The 18,597-nt window shown below is 48.7% G+C and overlaps 1 protein-coding gene across 1 annotated transcript in view; it reads right to left on the reverse strand.

Annotated features, from left to right (window-relative positions):
- Positions 1 to 15,482, reverse strand: part of TCTN1 (tectonic family member 1) — a 29,008-nt gene extending 13,526 nt beyond the window's left edge. The window contains exons 1-10 of the mRNA XM_015415737.1: positions 15,041 to 15,482; positions 14,096 to 14,216; positions 10,361 to 10,491; positions 7,667 to 7,836; positions 7,392 to 7,479; positions 5,662 to 5,771; positions 5,093 to 5,113; positions 2,728 to 2,850; positions 1,449 to 1,574; positions 990 to 1,072 (exon numbers count right to left, since the gene is read on the reverse strand). Coding sequence (XP_015271223.1) covers positions 990 to 1,072; positions 1,449 to 1,574; positions 2,728 to 2,850; positions 5,093 to 5,113; positions 5,662 to 5,771; positions 7,392 to 7,479; positions 7,667 to 7,836; positions 10,361 to 10,491; positions 14,096 to 14,216; positions 15,041 to 15,482 — 1,415 coding nt within the window. The remainder of the gene's footprint in view (positions 1 to 989; positions 1,073 to 1,448; positions 1,575 to 2,727; positions 2,851 to 5,092; positions 5,114 to 5,661; positions 5,772 to 7,391; positions 7,480 to 7,666; positions 7,837 to 10,360; positions 10,492 to 14,095; positions 14,217 to 15,040) is intronic.
- Between the last annotated feature and the right edge of the window lie 3,115 nt (positions 15,483 to 18,597).

Raw genomic sequence — 18,597 nt, forward strand, 5'->3', positions numbered from 1 at the left:
AAGAGTCGCTAGAAATCAAAACAGGGCTGGGAAGCCGCACGAGTAGGTTATTCCTGCCCTCACCGAAGATCGGGATCCCAAAACCCCCTGGCTCTCCCGGGCCCTAAAGAAGCCAGGCTGGCCGCAATGAGGGCCAGGGCCTTTTCTGTGGCGGCCCCTTACCGGTGGAATGGGCTCCTGGACAACACCAGGGCCCTGCGGGACCTTCTACAGTTCCGCAGGGCCTGTAAAATGGAGCTCTTCCACCAGGCTTTTGACTAGGGGGCTGCCCTTTTAACGCCCTGGCCCCAACATCAACATTGGTACTAACTTGACAAACAACAGCCTGGCAGGAGTCTGGGCTGTGGCAGGAGGTGACCGTTCGAAATGTTGAGAGAACCGCGCCATCTCTCATTAACATCTATGTTCTGAGTATTTGTGATTCTATATGCTGTGATTGTGACTTTGTGTTTTAACATATTTCGGTGTTTGACTATATCTATCTATATATCTTCGCGACCCCATGGACAAGATCTCACCAGGCCCTCCTGTTTTCCGCCATCCTCTGAAGTTTGCTCAACTTCATGTTCGTTGCATCTATGACACTGTCTAACCATCTCATCCTTTGCCGTCCCCGTCTTCTTTGACCTTCAATCCTTCCCAGCATCAGGGTCTTCTCCAGTGAGTGCTCCCTTCTCATTGGGTGGCCAAAGTATTGGAGCTTCAGTTTCATTATCTGGCCTTCCAGGGAACAGTCAGGGTTGATTTCTTTTAGGATTGACTGATCTGATCGCGAAGAGTCGGACTCGACTGTGCGACTGAACAACAACAAATATTGTGAGCTGCCCTGAGCCCGCCATGGCAGGGAGGGCAGGATACAAATTTAATAAACAAACAAATAAATAAATAAAGAATGAATGAATGAATGAATGCATCAGCACCCATCTTTCCATCCCCACAGAATTTTGCAGGACTGTCGCACGCCATCCGCAGGTCGAGCAAAAGGATATCCAGGAGACCTAAATCCAGCCTTGATTGGCAGCCCAACCACGTAGCCGGGATTTCCACTGAGGGCAACGGGTCGCGTATTTTGCTGTCAGAAACAAACAAACAAACAACAGATTGGTGGCTTAGCTATTTATTTTGAATGCAAAGCCGCTAATATGACAACTCTCCCCCGGGAGTATAAACACCTACTGGACCATTGCTTAATAAGAGATGAAATGAAATAATTGACTCCGCGTTATTATTAAAGTGTTGTTTTAACGGCATACGGGTGATGGACAGCAACCCGCGGTTTCCAAAAGAAGGGATTGGAAGGAAGCCAGGAAACCGGGGTGCTTGAAAGTGGGGATGCATGGCCCCGGCCTCTTCCGAGGGTCCTGCGCTTTCCGTCCTTCTCGCCACCCCCTTCTTCTGAAGAGCCACTGTTTTAAAGTCCGGCTTCCCAAGAAGTCACAAAAAGTTACCGGAATGAAATGGATTTCGAAGCTTTGCCGGATGAAACCACTGGTCACGTCAATGGTCGCCAGGACGAGAGATGCAGCCACAGCGGTGATTTCACCTGCCTCTGTGAAAGTAATCAGGTGCTTTGCCTAAAGACAAAGAACATTTGGGGATTAACTGATTGACGGTTCTATTAAAAGCAAGCCTCCCCACCCCGTGTATTATCTATACATCTCCCTCGCCAATATACATGGCAGTTTATTGACGCCGGCCAGAGTCTGGCTCCTGCCCCAAGGAGCTTACAGTCTAAATTTAGACTCAAGGGCCGGGGGGCAGGGGAAGCAAGGGTCACAAGCGAGCAAATGCTCCTGGAAATGCCTTGGCTTCGTTGCAGCTGGCCATGAGAAGGCAAAGGGCCCTTCCTGGGATGTTCTGGAGGCACCGCATAGGCATTTGGGGAGAGGATTCCAAACAACCAAAGAAAGTGGTTTTGGCCCCCGTGAGGTCACTGGATCGATCGGAGGCCGCTCTCCGTTACGGCTTGCCCTCTTCTATCTCACCCTTCCTCCAACGAGCCTCGGCAGCGTCTGTGACTGGCCCTTCCGGATGTTGTCCTCACAAAACCCGTGAGGAAAGTTAGGCTGAGTGTGCCTGCCTGGGCCAAACAAGAAATTGCAAGTAGATAAAGAGGTACCACTTCAGTGGGAAGCTAACAGCGTTCCGTGGTCCTTGGTGTTTAGTCAGGCCGGCCACATGACCACGGAAACGTCTTCGGACAGCGCTGGCTCTTCGGCTTGGAAATAGAGATGAGCACCGCAACCCTAGAGTCGGATACGACTGGCTTTCGAGCAAGGGAACCTTTACCTTTTTAACATTTTCATGGCACAAGACAAGCAGCCACTTCAAGCAGGAACACCTAGGCTGAGTGCGAGGGGATGGAAGAGACGCCCAGTCTGCCTCCCTCGATGAAGCCGCCTTCTACCCAATCAGACCGTCAGTCCATCAAGGTCAGTACTGTCTAATCAGACTGGCAACAGCTCCCCGGGGTCCTAAGGAGAGGTCTTTCACATCACCTACTCCCTGATCCTTTTAACTGGAGGTGCTGGGGATTGAACCTGGGACTTTCTGCGCGCGAAGCAGAGGCTCTTCTACTGAGCCACGGCCCTTCCGCAAAAAAGGGGACAACCCGATGAAAAGGCCCAGTTGCAGAATCACGGGGCGCCTGGCTTCTGATATTAAGCAAAGACTTCTCTTCTAAACTTTCTGAATTGTGCGGGGAGGAAAAGGAGATCCAATACCTACCTCAAGAACGACATTGCTGCACGCCTGACCCTCCGACGTGGGGAACAACACATCGCTACTATTGAGGCGCGTGCGCAGCCCTTGCAGGGTCTGCACAGTTATGGACTGGATGGTGACGTTCACCTGAAAAGACAACCAAGAATCTTCAGCAGGCACCCACGCAGTGTCCTCTTTCTTTATATGGATGATATGCGTGGGAATATGAACAACTCCCGTGAGGCATGCCCAGGACGAGTTCAGGTTCTCACCGGGAGATTGGCAGGCAGTGCACAAAGTGTGCTGAGTCTGCATGAGTCTGCTGAATTACTGAGAGCACAAACTTTGCAACATTCGGGCAAGAGAGGAGAGTTTTAGCGTAAAGAACAGTCTGTTAAAGAACATAGTGTGATTCTAGTTAAAGGCTTCTTCATGTAACGTTTTCACTGTACCATGTGTGAGCCTGCTTGATTCTAATAAAGCGCTACTGACAGGCAGTTCGGGAGACAGAACAGCTTGGGACAGAGAGAGAACTGAGCTTGGTCAGAAAGCTTCAAGAGATCTGTTGTGTTCTGTCGTCATTGAACCCTCAAACTACAGATATGCCCAACCACCCCCTTTTTGCACGTGGCCTATTTATGGATCACCAACAGCAGTGGTTTGCAAACTGTGTTCTGGAGAACCCCGGAGTTCCTCCCGGAAAAGACACATGGGGCCACCCTGGAAAAAGAAGCTTGACACCTTTCCCTGATAAGGCAGGAGAAAGTAGGGGGAGGGAAACGGCTTCATAGCCAGAAGTGATGGGCAATGCTCTACGAACCCACAACTCTCTATCACCTTTACCATAGAGAGCCTGGGGATTCCTGGAGTGTCATCAGCCCATCACTTCTGGGTTCAATGCAATTCCCCCCCCACACACACACACTTTCATCTGCAGGACTGGCGGGTGAGTAAGCTCCGCAATGCCTGATTTGTCAGTGGCAGTGAGAGAGGGAAAGGGGGGGGGGAGGAAAAGCCCGGACGCCTCCTTCCCCTCACACATGGCACTCCCGCACAGAGAGATCTCCTGGCTAGCAAAAGAGGCCAGGTTCAAAGAATTCCTTTTGTGGTGGCAGAGCTGACTGAGGAAGAGGCTCCTGAACAGAGAGGGGGGTTAGAAAGGGTTTTAAAGATCCGGCTCCCTCCTTGGTTCTTGGCAAAACTTGGCACAGTGCGGACACTTGAAAGGCAAGGGGAAAGTGAGGTCGCCCAGGGCAGCTGAGGACCGAGAGGGCGGGGTTATGGCGGTGGCCAGAAGAAAGGGCTGGGTGTGGATTTAACTGCCGTCTGTGCACCACAATACCAGGCAGAGTTCGGGAGTTTGAAAAGCTGCCCTCCAAAACCAGAGGCAGGCAAGGTAGCAGCTATGGGCCCCCTCCGTCAACCACTCCGGCTTCCAAATGTCACTGAAGAAACCGTCGAATGAAAACCAGCAGCCGGAAACTGGACCGTTCTTGTTTCTCAGGGTTTTTTCCTGGTATTTTTCATGTCTGTGTGTGTGTGCGCACCTCTGGTGTGGCGACCTCTGGTGACTGACCCCTACTGGAGGCCTGGAGGATATTCAGAGAAGTGGCTGAATAAAGCCAGCTCCTGCATCCCGACTGACGAGGCCGGGCTGGCCTGGGCTGAATAATTAGAAGACTGGGAAGCGCTCCTTGTGAATGGATTTTGATCAAGAACGGTCCAGGGCAATTGGACCGTTCTTGATCAAAATCCATTCACAAGGAGTGCTTCCCAGTCTTCTAATTATGCCCTATGATGCTTTAAAACATCTGACTGTCTCAACTGCCACCTTCCATCGCTTTGGGGACACTTGTGTCAAAAAGTGGCGGATGGAAATAAACGAAACGACAGAGATTCCTCCTCAGTATGGCAGAGACGTTTAGAGAAAACTTTTCTCCAAAAGGAGGGAACCTCCCCATTCAACGTCCTCAAAGATTATGCTGTGGAGATGTCTTAGAGGAGGGTGAATTCGGGAACACCACCGAAATGGCTCAATCTGCTCCCCAGCCATGTCGACACTCCCCCACCCCCTCCCGAGAGCTGAGCTACTGAGAATCAAGCCTGCCCCCTTTCGTGTAGCCCCATCTCTGTGACCTGCTTCTTGGTCACGAACGACTATGAGGGTGTTGGGAAGTGGCGTGTGAAACCCTTTTCCCTGGGGCGGGGAAAGGACCAGTGAGGAGACAGCCAGGTGAAGATTAGCCCTCCCTCCGATCTGATGGGAAGGATCGCCCATCTCTCAGGATGCCCTCCTCCAATGAGAGAAAAGGACCGGTTACCCCATAGCGGGAAGCAAGTCACGCCCACACAGAAATGATGTATTGGAAGTAAAGAGAGAGACACCTACCCTTCGACTGGACTTTGGTAGCTAACGGGGATTTAAAAAAAAAAAAGAGGAAAGAATTAGTTTCCCTCAAAACAGACAATGGCGATGCCTCCATCCTGAAATCTCACACTAAAAACTTATTTCCCCCGGGGTTCATTTATGTACTGTTAGACCTGCAGCTATGAACTGTGCGAAAACATGATGTTGGGCAAAAAGAAGAAGAAGAAGAGATTGGATTTATACCCCATGGCCCTTCACTACCCAAAGGAGTCTCAGAGCGGCTTACAAACTCCTTTCCCTCCCCCTCCCCACAACAGACACCCTGGGAGGGAGGTGGGGCTGAGAGAGCTCTTGACAGAAACTGCTCTTTCAAGGACAGCTGTGGCAGCTTTCAAGGACAGCCGTGGCTTACCCAAGGTCATCCAGCAGCTGTGAGTGGAGGAGTGGGGAATCAAACCCGGTTCTCCCAGATTAGAATCCGCGCACTTAACCGCTACACCAAACTGGAAACCACCTGCGCTCCTGCCTTCTCTCCCCCCTCCCCCTGCTTTAATGCCAGCCGTCAGGGCATTCCCCAGGTCAGTGCTTACCGGCAGAATGCTAGGACTGGTGTAGAAATCCATGCTGAGAGCTGGAATGGTGGCGCATTCCTCTGCCTGGATCATCCGGTTGCATTCCACAGCCTGGTTTACTAGGAACCCTGCAGCAACCATGGAAGACAAGAGAATTGAAGAGGTCCTCCAGCCAGCAGGCTGCCGTCAACAAGCACGACGGCACAAACACAGAGGACACACTGGCCCCTGCCAAACTGCCTTTGCAATCCGTTTCAGCTGCCGGTTGCAAACAGATTTTTTGCGACAATGCAACTGTTTTGGTTCCCGGCTGCGGAGGGATTTTATTTACCTCTTCAAACAAAGCCACTTGTGTCCCGTTTGCAAAGTGGGGCTGAGCTTTTCTTTTTTAATATGCCTTTCTTCCGTTTTCAGGTGTTCTCTGCACTTCTGAATCGTCATGGTGTGGTGTTTGAAATGTCTGCGGCGCTTCTGAAAGTGCTGCTTCCCTCCCACCCCCCAACCATTTTGGTAGCGTGTTCTATTTTGGCTTTTTTTCTTAAATGTTCTAACTTTTTTGTGCTATAGCGCTAGAACAACCTAGCAATTCAGTCCTCTCTTAACAGCTTTCAGATGCTTGCAGCTGTCACTGGATTGCTATATATGAGCCCCAAGTATGGGGGAGGGCGGTCTAAAAATCAAATAAATAAAGAGCCAGTTTTGTGTAGTGGTCAAGTGCGTGGACTCTAATCTGGGAGAACCAGGTTTGAGTCCCCACTCCTCCACTTGCACCTGGCTAGATAACCTTGGGCAAGCTATAGCTCTGTCAGCCCCACCTACCTCACAGGGTGTCTGTTGTGGGGAGAGGAAGGGAAAGGAGACTGTAAACTGCTCTGAGACTCCTTCAGGTAGTGAAGGGCAGTGAATAAATCCAATCTCCTCCTCCTCTCCTCTCCTCCTCCTAAATATCGAATAAATCGCATAAATAAATAAATGAATACATCGGTCTAATGCTACAGCGCAAAATTCAGAACATTTTCTTAAAAGCCAAAACAGAACATGTTGCAAAAAAGGGCAGGGGAAAAGGGTGATGTGGTTTGAAGTGGGCAAGAGCACTTCAGACACAGATCATAAATGGATCTGAACACGCTGTCTGAAACCTCCATCCCAGACCCATAGCCAGGACTTTGTGGCTTGTGAGGCAACTTTTTTTCTGGCGGGGCTGAAGTTCTCACTGCCAAAAGAAAATAATTTTGGCCAATAGAAAGCTATTACCATAACAGATCTCTAAACTGCAAGCTGTCAACCACCTTAGTTCTCAGCTACTGCAAGTTCATCACTTCTTGCCAGCCTAAGCAACAATTCTGATAACAAGCCGGCAGGTGGGGGTGATGCCTTCTATAGTAAAGAAGGCTAACTCTTTTAAAGGAGACCAGTTTCTTGACAGAGTTAGAAGGGATCCTAGAGGTCACCTACTCCAACCCCCTTGCTCAGTGCGGGAATCAGTCGACTGCAGCACCCCGCTCTGCTTAAAGGAGCACACGCCTTTAAAAAAATGTCCATCCCCATGTCGCTTTGAAGCAATTAGGTCAGCAATGGACAACAATTGGTTTGAACGGGCAGTGGGAAAGGCGCTGCTGTGTCTAAGCTGACTGCAGGTGCAAAGGCCTTCATAAACAACACCCACCGCCACCTCCCTTTTGCCTCTTCACACCTATTTCTCCCCTCACCCCACCCAATTCTGGAGTTGACAACTACCGTCCTCTGACCTGCAGGATTGCTGTCTGTACACTGGGAGAAGAAAAGTGGAGCCGGAAGCCACAGAAACCCATCTGCTGTCTCTATCGGATCTCTGTACTGTCAACGGAAAACACGTGGGTTTAATTTTCTGCATCTGAAGACTGACACAAACTATAACTCAGCACTGGTGAATTTCAGCCTTACATTCTAACCTTTTATGGCACCATATTGGTGTCTGTCTGCTTTTTACAACTATACAGCTGTAACGCTACGGAAGTAATACGCAAGAAGCTTTCCCCTCTACCTCATATCTACTTGTTTCACCAGCGTTATCCGCACTCCCGGTTCCCGATTCAACACTTGACGTGAGATCCGTTTCGGTACTGAAGGTATTTCCGCCATAGTCCTGAAGCAGGCTATCAAAATTTTCCAGAGTAGGTATTTCTGGAGATTGGAAGGACAGTGCAGCTTTATCTGGGTGGGAGGGAAATAGTTTAACATGTCACGTTGTACTGCGGAAACGGCATTTTGGAACTGTTCACACATGCAAATAGGACACTTCCTGGGTTCACAGGAGCTCTTCCCATGTCTAGGATCCTGGGGGAAACTCCTCTGCACACAGCTGCAGCAGGTCAGAGAATGGATACAGGTCATCTGATCAGTCGTGAACTGGAAATGGGACTCCAGCGAGAAGAAAAACCATGCCTCGCCTCAATGCTCCCTCTAAGCTGTGGAGTCTTATGAGCAAAAACTCTTAACTTGTGAGCTACTGGCATTAAAGTTGTGAGCAAGTGATTTGGCTACTGCATAAACTGGTTTGCTCTGGAGCCATCCTTCCTGAGATAAGGCAAAAATGTGTGAGCTGGAGGCTAAAAAACTGTGAGCTAGCTCACACTAACCCAGCTTAGAGGGAACACTGCCTCACATGTGTGGGGACCAACATTTTTTTAAATGTTTGCCATTATCTTCCAAGCATTATGTACATATTTTGAGCAATGACCCCATAATAAATGTGTGGCAGGAGACAGGATGGCTGCAGGTAGGGAAAAGGAGCAGAAAGGGGGGAGGAGCAAGCGAGTTGACCGAAATATTTAAAAACAGAAGAAGAAGAAGAAGAGATTGGATTTATACCCTGCCCTTCACTACCCGAAAGAGTCTCAGAGCGGCTTACAAACTCCTTTCCCTTCCCCTCCCCACAACAGACACCCTGGGAGGTAGGCGGGGCTGAGGGAGCTCTGACAGAAACTGCTCATTTTCAAGGACAGCTGTGCCAGAACTATGGCTTGCCCAAGGTCATCCAGCAGGTGCATGTGGAGGAGTGGGGGAATCAAACCCAGTTCTCCCAGAGCAGAGTTCGCGCACTTAACCACTACACCAAACTGGCTCTCACACCAAACAGGAATCCATTTCTTCCTCCAAAAAGCTCCAGGTGGTGTGTACCTATTTCTCCGTCTGTTTTATGCTGTCAGGTGGGGCGGATGGATGGACTTACAGACAAAAGTCTTCTTAGTCCCACTCTGACACACTAACCCCTATGCCACGCAGTCTCTTCAGCCAACCACTAGCGAATATACCTATGCCAACATATCTTTGTAATACAGACAGATATTTGCTGTTTGTTTCTCCCTAATTAGCCAAAGGTCTCCATGAATGTAGAGCAAATAGACTGATATATCCCTCTGTGGTCATTTAGACATACAGGCTGGATTCAGACATTGCAACAAACCACGGTTTGCCCTTAAGGGAATTCATGCGATGACTCACAATCCCTCCCCTTGCATGTGGCTTGGATACTGAAGCCTTTTTGCTTCCCAAAGTGTCAAAAGTTTGTAGTGGTATCCAGCTTGGAGGCAAAGAAACAAGCTGTTCTCTAGTTTAACCCTGGTTTGGAGTCCTGGGCTGTAGGCAGGAGAAGAGACTCTACTGAGAGCCAGTTTGGTGTAGTGGTTAAGTGCGTGGACTCTAACCTGGGAGAACCGGGTTTGATTCCCCACGCCTCCACTTGCACCTGCTGGATGACCCTGGGCAAGCCATAGTTCTGCTAGAGCTGTTCTTGAAAAAGAGCAGTTTCTGTCAGAGCTCTCTCAGCCCCACCTACCGCCCAGGGTGTCTGTTGTGGGGAGGGGAAGGGGAGGAGTTTGTAAATTGCCCTGAGATTCCTTCAGGTAGTAAAGGGCAGGATATAAATCCAATCTCTTCTTCTTCTATTACTGTTTGTTATGATGTCCAGATCAGAAGGAATGGCAAATTGGTTTCTCAGGATTCTGGAAGTCTTCCATATCTGAGGGTCTGTGAGGCTTCTTGCTGAAACTATCTTTTGTCATTATGTCTGAACAGAGCAGTACAGTTCAAATATGGAGATGGTGGATTGGTTTCCCCTCCAGAATGGTATTTATAGGGATGGTTTCGTTTTTCAGTGCAAAAGTATTCACTTCTTTGTGATTAAAGTCATTGACAACATCCATATGCCTCTTCATTGGTTTGGGGTTTTTTTTAGTAGGGATCAAATTTGCAAGATGGGGAGATTCTATTCTATAACACTATAAATGATCACAGAATGGGGAAGCAATGCCAAGAAACAGGGCTAGCAAGAACCGGAAAACTGGAGCAGAAAAGAACACAAACGCCTTTCAATCCGATTCCATTTTACTGATGTTTGCTTTTGTTAATGCCCAAAGACTTCAGGATAAAGTGGACTATAAATCTAAATAAGCAGATTAAATGAAATCTATTTGTCAAACATCCTGTGCTCCATGTGGTAGACCTGACATGAAAAAGAGGTTCTTCTCAAGTTAAATCCCACTAAAGACTCCATACACACACCCCACCTCGCTGCGGCCATGATGGCTTAGCTGCATTTTTGCCCAAAGTAGTCAGGCTGGGGAAACCGCAACGCAGCTCCAAACATAGAGAAACTTTTCCTCCTTCAGCAGCATGATGACTCAGGAGGATTTTCGAGCATTCACACAAGAACATTTTACACTTACACTCCACTTACAGTTGACGGTCTGGATGCAGAAAACACTGGGGTTGACCTTGTCCGCTAACTGATACGTCCTCTCGGGAGGGTGCACTGATGTGTCCATTGAATAAAGAGCTTCCTGCTGCCTGCAGAGCTGGATGTCACCTCTTCAAGAGAAAATAAGAGCAGGGGGAAAATGCAAGCGGCTGATATATGGTCAAACAGAACAGCAGAGAAGGTACAAAGCTACCTTCAGAGTGGACCTGTGACCTTCTGCACACAGACGCAAGCAGGGGGCCATTTCTGGAGCCGGACAGAAGGGCGCGGGGAGCTGACCCTCTCTGGCAGAACGTACTGTTTGCATAAAGAAAGGTCAGGCCACCAAAACCTGGAGTCGGGCCCTGACCTGGATCGCCCAGGCTAGCCTGATCTCGGAAGGTAAGTAGGCCCGGCCTAAGCTAGCATTTGGAAGGGAGACCTCCAAGGAATACCAGGGGCGGGACGCAGACGATGGCAAGCCACTTCTGAATGTCTGTTCCCTTCAAGGCCCACAAGGGGTCGCCACGAAGCATGACTTGATGGCAAGAAGAAAACCTGGAGTCAGCTCTACTGAGGCCCAAGTTCAAATCCTCCACCTTTGGCATCTCCCTTTTTTGACCTAATCTGCTACACGGTGCTTATGGTTGTGAAAAAACAATAGCAGAATTGGGACTGAAAAGCCTACAGAAATGGTAGTTCAGGAGAATAACATCCAGCTAAGCCTGCGGCTGACGTCCTAGCCGCATTTTCCAGAAGGAACGGCATCAATACACGTGCACGCGTTCTGTGCCTGTCTTTTCAGGCGAGGACACATTTCCTTCCTAAGAGAGAATGCCTCTCCAACCCATGCCTAGTAACTCTAGGAGTGCTTGGAGGTGGGCGGCCGATTGCACTGTGGGCCGGAACAATGGCAGCCGTCATGACCCAGGTGACGAGTGACTCACTTTTCAAAGAGCCGAGAATAAGACTCCACGGCCAGATTGGACTGATGAATTGCCAGGGGTGGGGAGGGAAGGAGGAGAGAAGAGAAGAGGTTTGGCAAGTATCGCCTTGCGTGCTGAGAGAATTCGTACTGGATTATGTCAAAGCCTCTAATTTTTTTTTAATGGAAGGTAGCTGTACTGAAAGATCTGAAGAGCACGGCAACACGCTTACTGACACACTTGTAGTTGACAGGACTACTGTCAGCCGGCGTAGCTTTATTTGCCTGTCAGATTCACAATGCACCAAAGACGCCAGAGGCATAAGCAGGTGCTGAGCAAAGCACAGCTGGATGGCTTAGTCCTAAAGAAAAGCTCAGAAGGAATTCTCATCGACACAGCGTCTTGGGCATTAACAGAAAGCTTGGACATTTAGGGTATCGAGAGTCCATGCTGTACTTGATAGCTAAATTATCCTATTTTAACCCTGGATTTCATACCAAAATTGGCACCCAATTTAAGGCAATTTAAAACAAATCCGGATAACTAAAATATAATGGTGCTCACTAGGGATGTGGGGAAAAAAATAATTCGGCCTGATTCGGATTCAGCCGAATCAATTTCGGCAGGCAGAAAGACTCCCGCATGTCATTCGGCCCCATTATACCCTATGGAGGGGATGGGGGCAACCTGTTTGGGGGCCCGTAGAATTGGACCCCCTGGTCCAATGTTTTTGAAACTTGGTGGGTATCTTGGGGAGAAGCTCCAGCAGCTACCTGCGAGCTTGGAGCCTCTCTCTCAAACCCCCTCCCCTCCAGCCCCCAGAATATACCCCATGTTTTCACCATTGACTTCAATGACCCATAGGATATAATGGGGCTCAATTGCCACCGAAATTCAGTGGCAATTCAGCGGCAGGCCGATTCAGATCAAAGAATCTGAATCGGTCCGCAGCAGCCCGAAAGGGGCCCGAATGGGCCATTTTCGGGGGTGCATTCGGTTCAGACGAACCGAATGCACATCCCTAGTGCTCACAGATGAAGCTGACAAAGAAATCTGGGTCTGGGCATAACAAGAAGATGCCCCGCTGCTCCCTGTTCTCCCTTTGCTGATGGGGGGGTGGGCGGACACTGCAGGGGTGAGGTTGGCTGACCCAGGTGTGGTGGAAGGGTACCTAGTTGCTGTTTTTTCTATATACATAAACGCAACCCTAAAAACCTCCATGGTACAGAATTAAGACTTTCCATACAGAGAGGTGGAAGTGTACTTTCAACCTTTATACAATGAAGCTGATGAGCAGGAGGTTCAGGATGGACAAAAGGAAATACTACTTTACACAGCGAGTGATTAAAATGTGGAGTTTGCTGCAAGAGGATGTTGTGATAGCCACGGGAATAAACAGCTTTAAAAGTGGATTTGAGAGATTCATGGAGGAGAAGTTTATCAAAGGCCACTAGCCATGGTGACAGAGAGGAACCTCCACATTCAGAGGCACTAATCCTCTGAATCCCGGAGCCAGGAGGCAAGATCAAGGGAAGGGTCTCAAGCCTCTCTGTCCTGTTGTTGGCCCTCCAGAGGAACTGGTTGGCCACTGTGTGAGACAGGATGCTGGACCAGACGTACCCTCACTGGTCTGATCCAGCAGGGCTCTTCTGATGTTCTTATGAAGGCCTTGGCCTCTATGCCCTGTAGCTGGACCTCCAGAGGAGCTGGTTGGCCACTGTGTGAGACAGGATGCTGGACTAGATGGACTGTCGGTCTGATTCAGCAGGACTCTTCTGGTGTTCTTATGTTTTTAACGAGAGGGGTGCCCCCTTGCTCCACTTGCCAGCCTTGTCATTTGCTGCACTCGCTAGTCTGAATACTGAATGAGCAGTTCTGCCTCCTGTCAAAAGAGTAATACCAGATGAAGCAACAGCGAGAGCGGTCATTCCCAGATGAGGGAAGTTACACGTGCAATTTTTAACACAGCAGAATCCTCTTATAAGGACACACAGCATCAAATTGCACATGGGGAGGAAACCCCTACAGATGGGCAGGCAGTGCCATGGGGGAGAAGTCTTTTCATCTAGCCTTCCTTATAATGCGCTTAGGCTTCTGCATATACAGGGACATATTGACAGGGGGGGTGAGTGGGCTTTCAGAGAACAAACCCTGCTCCTAGTGTACTCCAAGATGATAAAGGCCCACAAGAGGGCAGTACCATATCAAAAGCTATAGAAAAGAGCTAGAGTCCAGTAGCACCTAAAAGACTGACAGAATTTGCGGCAGGGTTACGAGCTTTCGTGAGATAACTGAGGAAGTCTCTGAAGAAGTGGGCGGTGACTCACGAAAGCTCCTCCCCTGCCACAAATTGTGTTAGTCTTTAAGGTGCTACTGGAGGGCCCTTGCTCTTTTCTACTGCTACAGACTAAAACAGCTGCCCACCTTGATTTATATCAAAAGCCTGAGCCCAGTGGCACCTTTAGACCCAGAATTAAATTTGTTTGGTCTAAAAGGTGCCACTGGATTCAAACTTTGTTCTATTGCTTCAGACCGACACGGCTACCCACCTGAATATACCAAAAGCTGAATGTTTAAACCGGCTATCCCCATTCCATCCAAAGACTCTTCCAAAGGGCCCTGCACAGGTTAGGCAGATCTTGCTGCCAGTTAGGCAGGCAAGCCATTCCTCCCCCACCCAACCCATTGCATTCTCCCGTGTTACACTTAAAGAAATGCCAATGCATATGCCCTTCTTGAACATCCTAAGGAGCTCACAAAACGCACCTCCATGCCATGCAAGCCATAAAGGGTGCCTGCAAACACTTACGTGACAACAGGAACCGAGCATTCTGTGAAGAGGCTGAAATCTGCAGCAGTGCAGGCGGGATCGCAACAGCAGTTGACGTCACACTGGTCCACCAAGAGGTCACAGACGCACAACTTGGCCACTGAAGAGGAAGAGTCAAACAAAGGCCTTAGGCCCGAATTCAGCCCCCCTCCCCACATTCAAATGACAGCTGCAGCTGAGTGGCCTGTTTAGGGTAGACTGCCCCAGCAGGTGGAGGCTCCGCTCCGCTCTCCTTGGCCCACCTTCCTTCACACATCAGGAAGGGCCGGGGCTAGAGATGTAAAATTTCCAGAAATTTTGAAGGTCGGAAAAACCCCCGTTTTTCCCCCAGGTTTTTTTTTTGGGGAAAAACGGAAACTTTTGGAAAAATTGAAAAAAATGCTACATTAGCGCTTCTTTTTTCTTTTCCAGATTGAAAGTCATTCTGTTACTTTAGAAACATGAAATATGACTATGGACATTTTTACTTGGCATGAAATTATCACAACTAGCCTATTAAAGATATAGTGCATCCAAACAATTATTACAAACAGAATACCCGCCCACGTGCAAAAACAAAACTGAAGCCTATTTCTTTTCTTGTGACAATAGCATCTCCTAAAGGAAGAAATGCATCTTGTTCTTGCATTGAAGAGTTCAGTTTGATAACCTAGGACTTGCTTGTCCTAAAGTGCACAGAAATTAGATCAATCTGATACTATACATATCTTTTAGAAATGATTTGGAAAATATTTGAACACCTTGTCTTAAAATATTTCATTCACCATGTTAAAATAAACCGTTCCATAATCAATTTTTCCCCCTTTTCTTTTTCCAATTTTTCGGGGGGAAAAAAACAAAAAAGGCTTCACAGGGGAAAACGGCGTTTTCCCGAATTTTTCCGGGTTTCCCCCCGGGCCTTCCACATCTCTAGGCAGGGCTCACCGTCCGTCACCGGCTGGGGCCAGGGCCCGGGATGGGGCGCCAGAGTGGGCCCCGCCGTGCTGGAGGGGCCGCGGGTGCTGGCGGGGCTGGGGCCCGGGGTCTCCGCGGGGCTGCCGGCGCTCGGGCTGGGTTCCGAGGCGGGGGTTTCTTCCCCCGGGGCTGTGGGGCCCTGGCTGGTGTCGGGGGTCGTGCCGGGGACCCCCTCGGTCTGCGGCCCCGTCGAGGCCTCGCCTGGGCTCGTGGCCAAGGCGGAGGAGGAAGGGCTCGGGGTCGGCACGGCCGTGGACGGGGCAACCGGCGGCGGCGGCAGCACCAGGAGGCACCACGCGAGCGGCCCCAGCAGCGCCGCGCCAGGCCCCATTCGGCTCTCCGGCAGGCCACGGCGGCGGAGACGGCGGTAGAGGCCCCGCGACTCGGTCGCCATGGAGACCGCGCAGGGCATGACGGGACTCCGGCTCGCTCGTCACCGCGGACGCTCGGCGGCGGCTCCCCTCGGAGGCGGAGGGAGGAACTGCGCCGCCGCATTGCCCGAGGCATAGTGGGAAAGAGGGTCTGATCACACATGGGGAAGTAGGGATACCAGCCTCCAGGTGAGACCTGGGGATCTCCCAGAATTACAGCTCATCCCCAGACTCCAGAGATCAGTTCCCAAGTAGAAAATTGATGCATCGGAGGGTGGACTCTATGTTCTCCTCAAGATCCACCCCCAAATCTCCAGGAGTTTCCCAACCTGGATCTGGCAACCCTACCTTACCGTCTCCCACTGGTGACCAAGGGGGTACCTGGCAGCCCTAGGTTAAAAGCTATAACAAGGAATACTCTTACGATCCTTTGCTTTTCAGTGATTGACTCTTTAATATATCCAAGAGCAACAATAGCATAAACCAGGTGTTTCATAAACCTCTTTGTTTTTGCAAAATGATGGAGGTTGCCAAACCTTTGACAGGCTTCCCCAACCCAACTAGCTTGGAAAAGTGACACACTTGTCAATTGGGGGAACAGAACGCGTGATGTAGGGATCTTTTCCTGACAAGTGTGTCAGCAAACTCAAAATGCCTCTAACAGGCTACCAGTAACCACAAAACAACCAGATCTTTTCCAAAACAAAGTTTATGTATAGGGAAATGAAGGGTACAGGAATTGAAAGGGTACTCAAAACATAAGGACAGTGAAACAGTCATGTTCTGAAGGACAAGGGCAGGCAAAGAGTTACATGAGAAGAGAGAAAATGAAAGAGAGCCGAGACTCCGGCTGAGTGAGAATTCTGTGCCTCAGAACAGCCACAAGGAGGAGTGGGAGAGATTTAACAGAGGGGGAGAGGAAAGTTTTTAAGAGAAAATAAATGACTGTGGAGAAGGAACAGAACAAAGTTTGAGTCCAGCAGCGGCACCTTTAAGACCAACAAAGCTTTATTCTGGGCATAAGCTTTCACGGGCGTGCACACTTCTTCAGATACACTGAAACAGAATCTCCACACAGGTAGGGGGTGAGGAGAATGTTAACAGCCAGGAAGGGCCACTTAGAGCTAAAATTGGATTAAGGCAATTGGTAAAGCTTGTGAATAGCGGCAGAGGAGCATACAGCATAATAAAAGAGTTTACAGCCAGGGCTATTTTTGGGCAGGAACACACAGGAATGGAGTTCCGGCTGGCTTCCAAGTTGGCCACACCCAGCAGGAATTTATTAGCATAATAGGCCACACCCAACAGCAGAAACTCATTAGGATTGGCTACATTAGGGGTGTGTGGCCTAACATGCAAAGGAGTTCCTGCTACAAAAAAAGCCCTGGGTTTTGACAACAAACAAGGTAAACAGAATAAGAAGCAAAAGGTGGGTGTGGCTGGATGAGCACACTTCTGGTAACATGGGGGAGTGGCCTAATATGCCAACGAGCTGTGCTGTCAGGGGTGTGGCCTATTATGCTAATGAGTTCCTGCTGGGCTTTTTCTACAAAAAAAGCCCTGTTACAGACCGATGTGAGAACTGAATGACATGAGCATGTGTCTGAAGAAGTGAGCAGCTTATACCATACCACAAATTTGGTTAGTCTTTAAGGTGCTACTGGACTCTTACACTTTTCTTTTTATTAAAACATTTTTAATTGCTTTTATTCTAAAAACTACATAGAAATCATAAGGAAGGGTTGTCTACAAACTAAGGGAGAAAGTAAAGATAACCACTAAAAACCCAAGAAGCAGTGGTCATATAATGCTTACAACATTTTTTTTTACGTATTAGTACTGTAACTGTGTTATATCCATGAAAAAGATTAGTAAAGTTTATCCGTGGCAATTAACTATATAAAGAACATCCGAGAATCTATTAAATATAGATTAAGTTCAGCTTCTAGAGATAAAAGTTAAGGTTTATCTTTCTTCTTTCTGAGATGATAGTCTCGATTGGTTTTAGGATTTTTGGGGGCCGCTGCCCCTAATTCCAAGTCAGATTCTTCAGTAGATAATGATGAGATTTTGCCCTGGTTTCTCTGGTCATTCTCTTCGTTGACATTGTCGTCCTCTTGAGGCTTTACTGGCTTTTCTGGCTTTTGTAACTGCTCCAAAAAAGCCTTAGCTTTTGTGACAGAGTCAAACCTTTCTTTCTTATCTTTGTATTTGAAGAAGATGTCTTCTGGTATAATCCATTTGTAGGGGGTGGATGACGACTCTTACACTTTTCTACCGCTACGGATAAACACGGCTGCCCATCTTGATCTAGCAAGTGTAGTGAGATAAGAACCAGATATCTCTGTTAAGCCCTGGAGGTTCCATTGTCCTGAGTGGTGTAATAACTTGTAACTCATCAATCTCCAGTCCTATTCTATTTCTGAAATTCTTTTGCAATAAAACAGCTCCTTTGAGGTCCCCCACTGAGTGTCTTGGGACGATGAAGCGTTCTCCTACAGGTTTCTCAGTTTTGTGATTCTTGATGTCAGATTTGTGTCCATTTATCCTTTGGCACAGAGTTCGATCTGTTTGTCCTATTGTGAGGCGAAGCACCATTCTCGCCTTCCCTCAAGGGTCAATGTATAAATAACTGGCCTGGTTCTTTCTTGCAGGTGTAGTTAATTAAGGGCTTCCGCTTGCCTGACACCTTATCAGTCCAAGGCCAGAGGCATTCGTTTCTCATGAGAAAGTGTTCCTAGTGTTGGGAGGGGGAAGATCAGGAGCGATGATGTAAGATTCTGGAGAATTCTGAAGGCGTGTTAGGATTGGATGTCACCATCGCCTGACTCGAGGGGTCAAAAAACTATAATTATGATATCCCCCGGGGGGGCTAGGGTTCCTTTCTGAGAATTCATGGTCAGAGGCCTGAATCTATGCTTGGCAAATTGCTGAAATTGTAGCCTCTGCTAATCTGAAACCTGAATCTGGGTATAAGTTTTGTACCGCCTAACAGAACTCTCAAAAGTGTTAGGTAGATAAAAGCTAGCTTTATTGTTTTGGGTTTTATGTGACTTTTGGTAATCTGTGGGCTGTACATATTATCTTGTCTAGTCTTCCAATAAACTTTAGAAATATATTTTTGATAACATCTGTCAGCAAGCTGCCATTATGTTT

The sequence above is a fragment of the Gekko japonicus genome, unplaced genomic scaffold, assembly GCF_001447785.1.
Source record: "Gekko japonicus isolate JY-2015 unplaced genomic scaffold, Gekko_japonicus_V1.1 scaffold5218, whole genome shotgun sequence".
In the NCBI taxonomy this organism is placed as follows: domain Eukaryota; kingdom Metazoa; phylum Chordata; class Lepidosauria; order Squamata; family Gekkonidae; genus Gekko; species Gekko japonicus.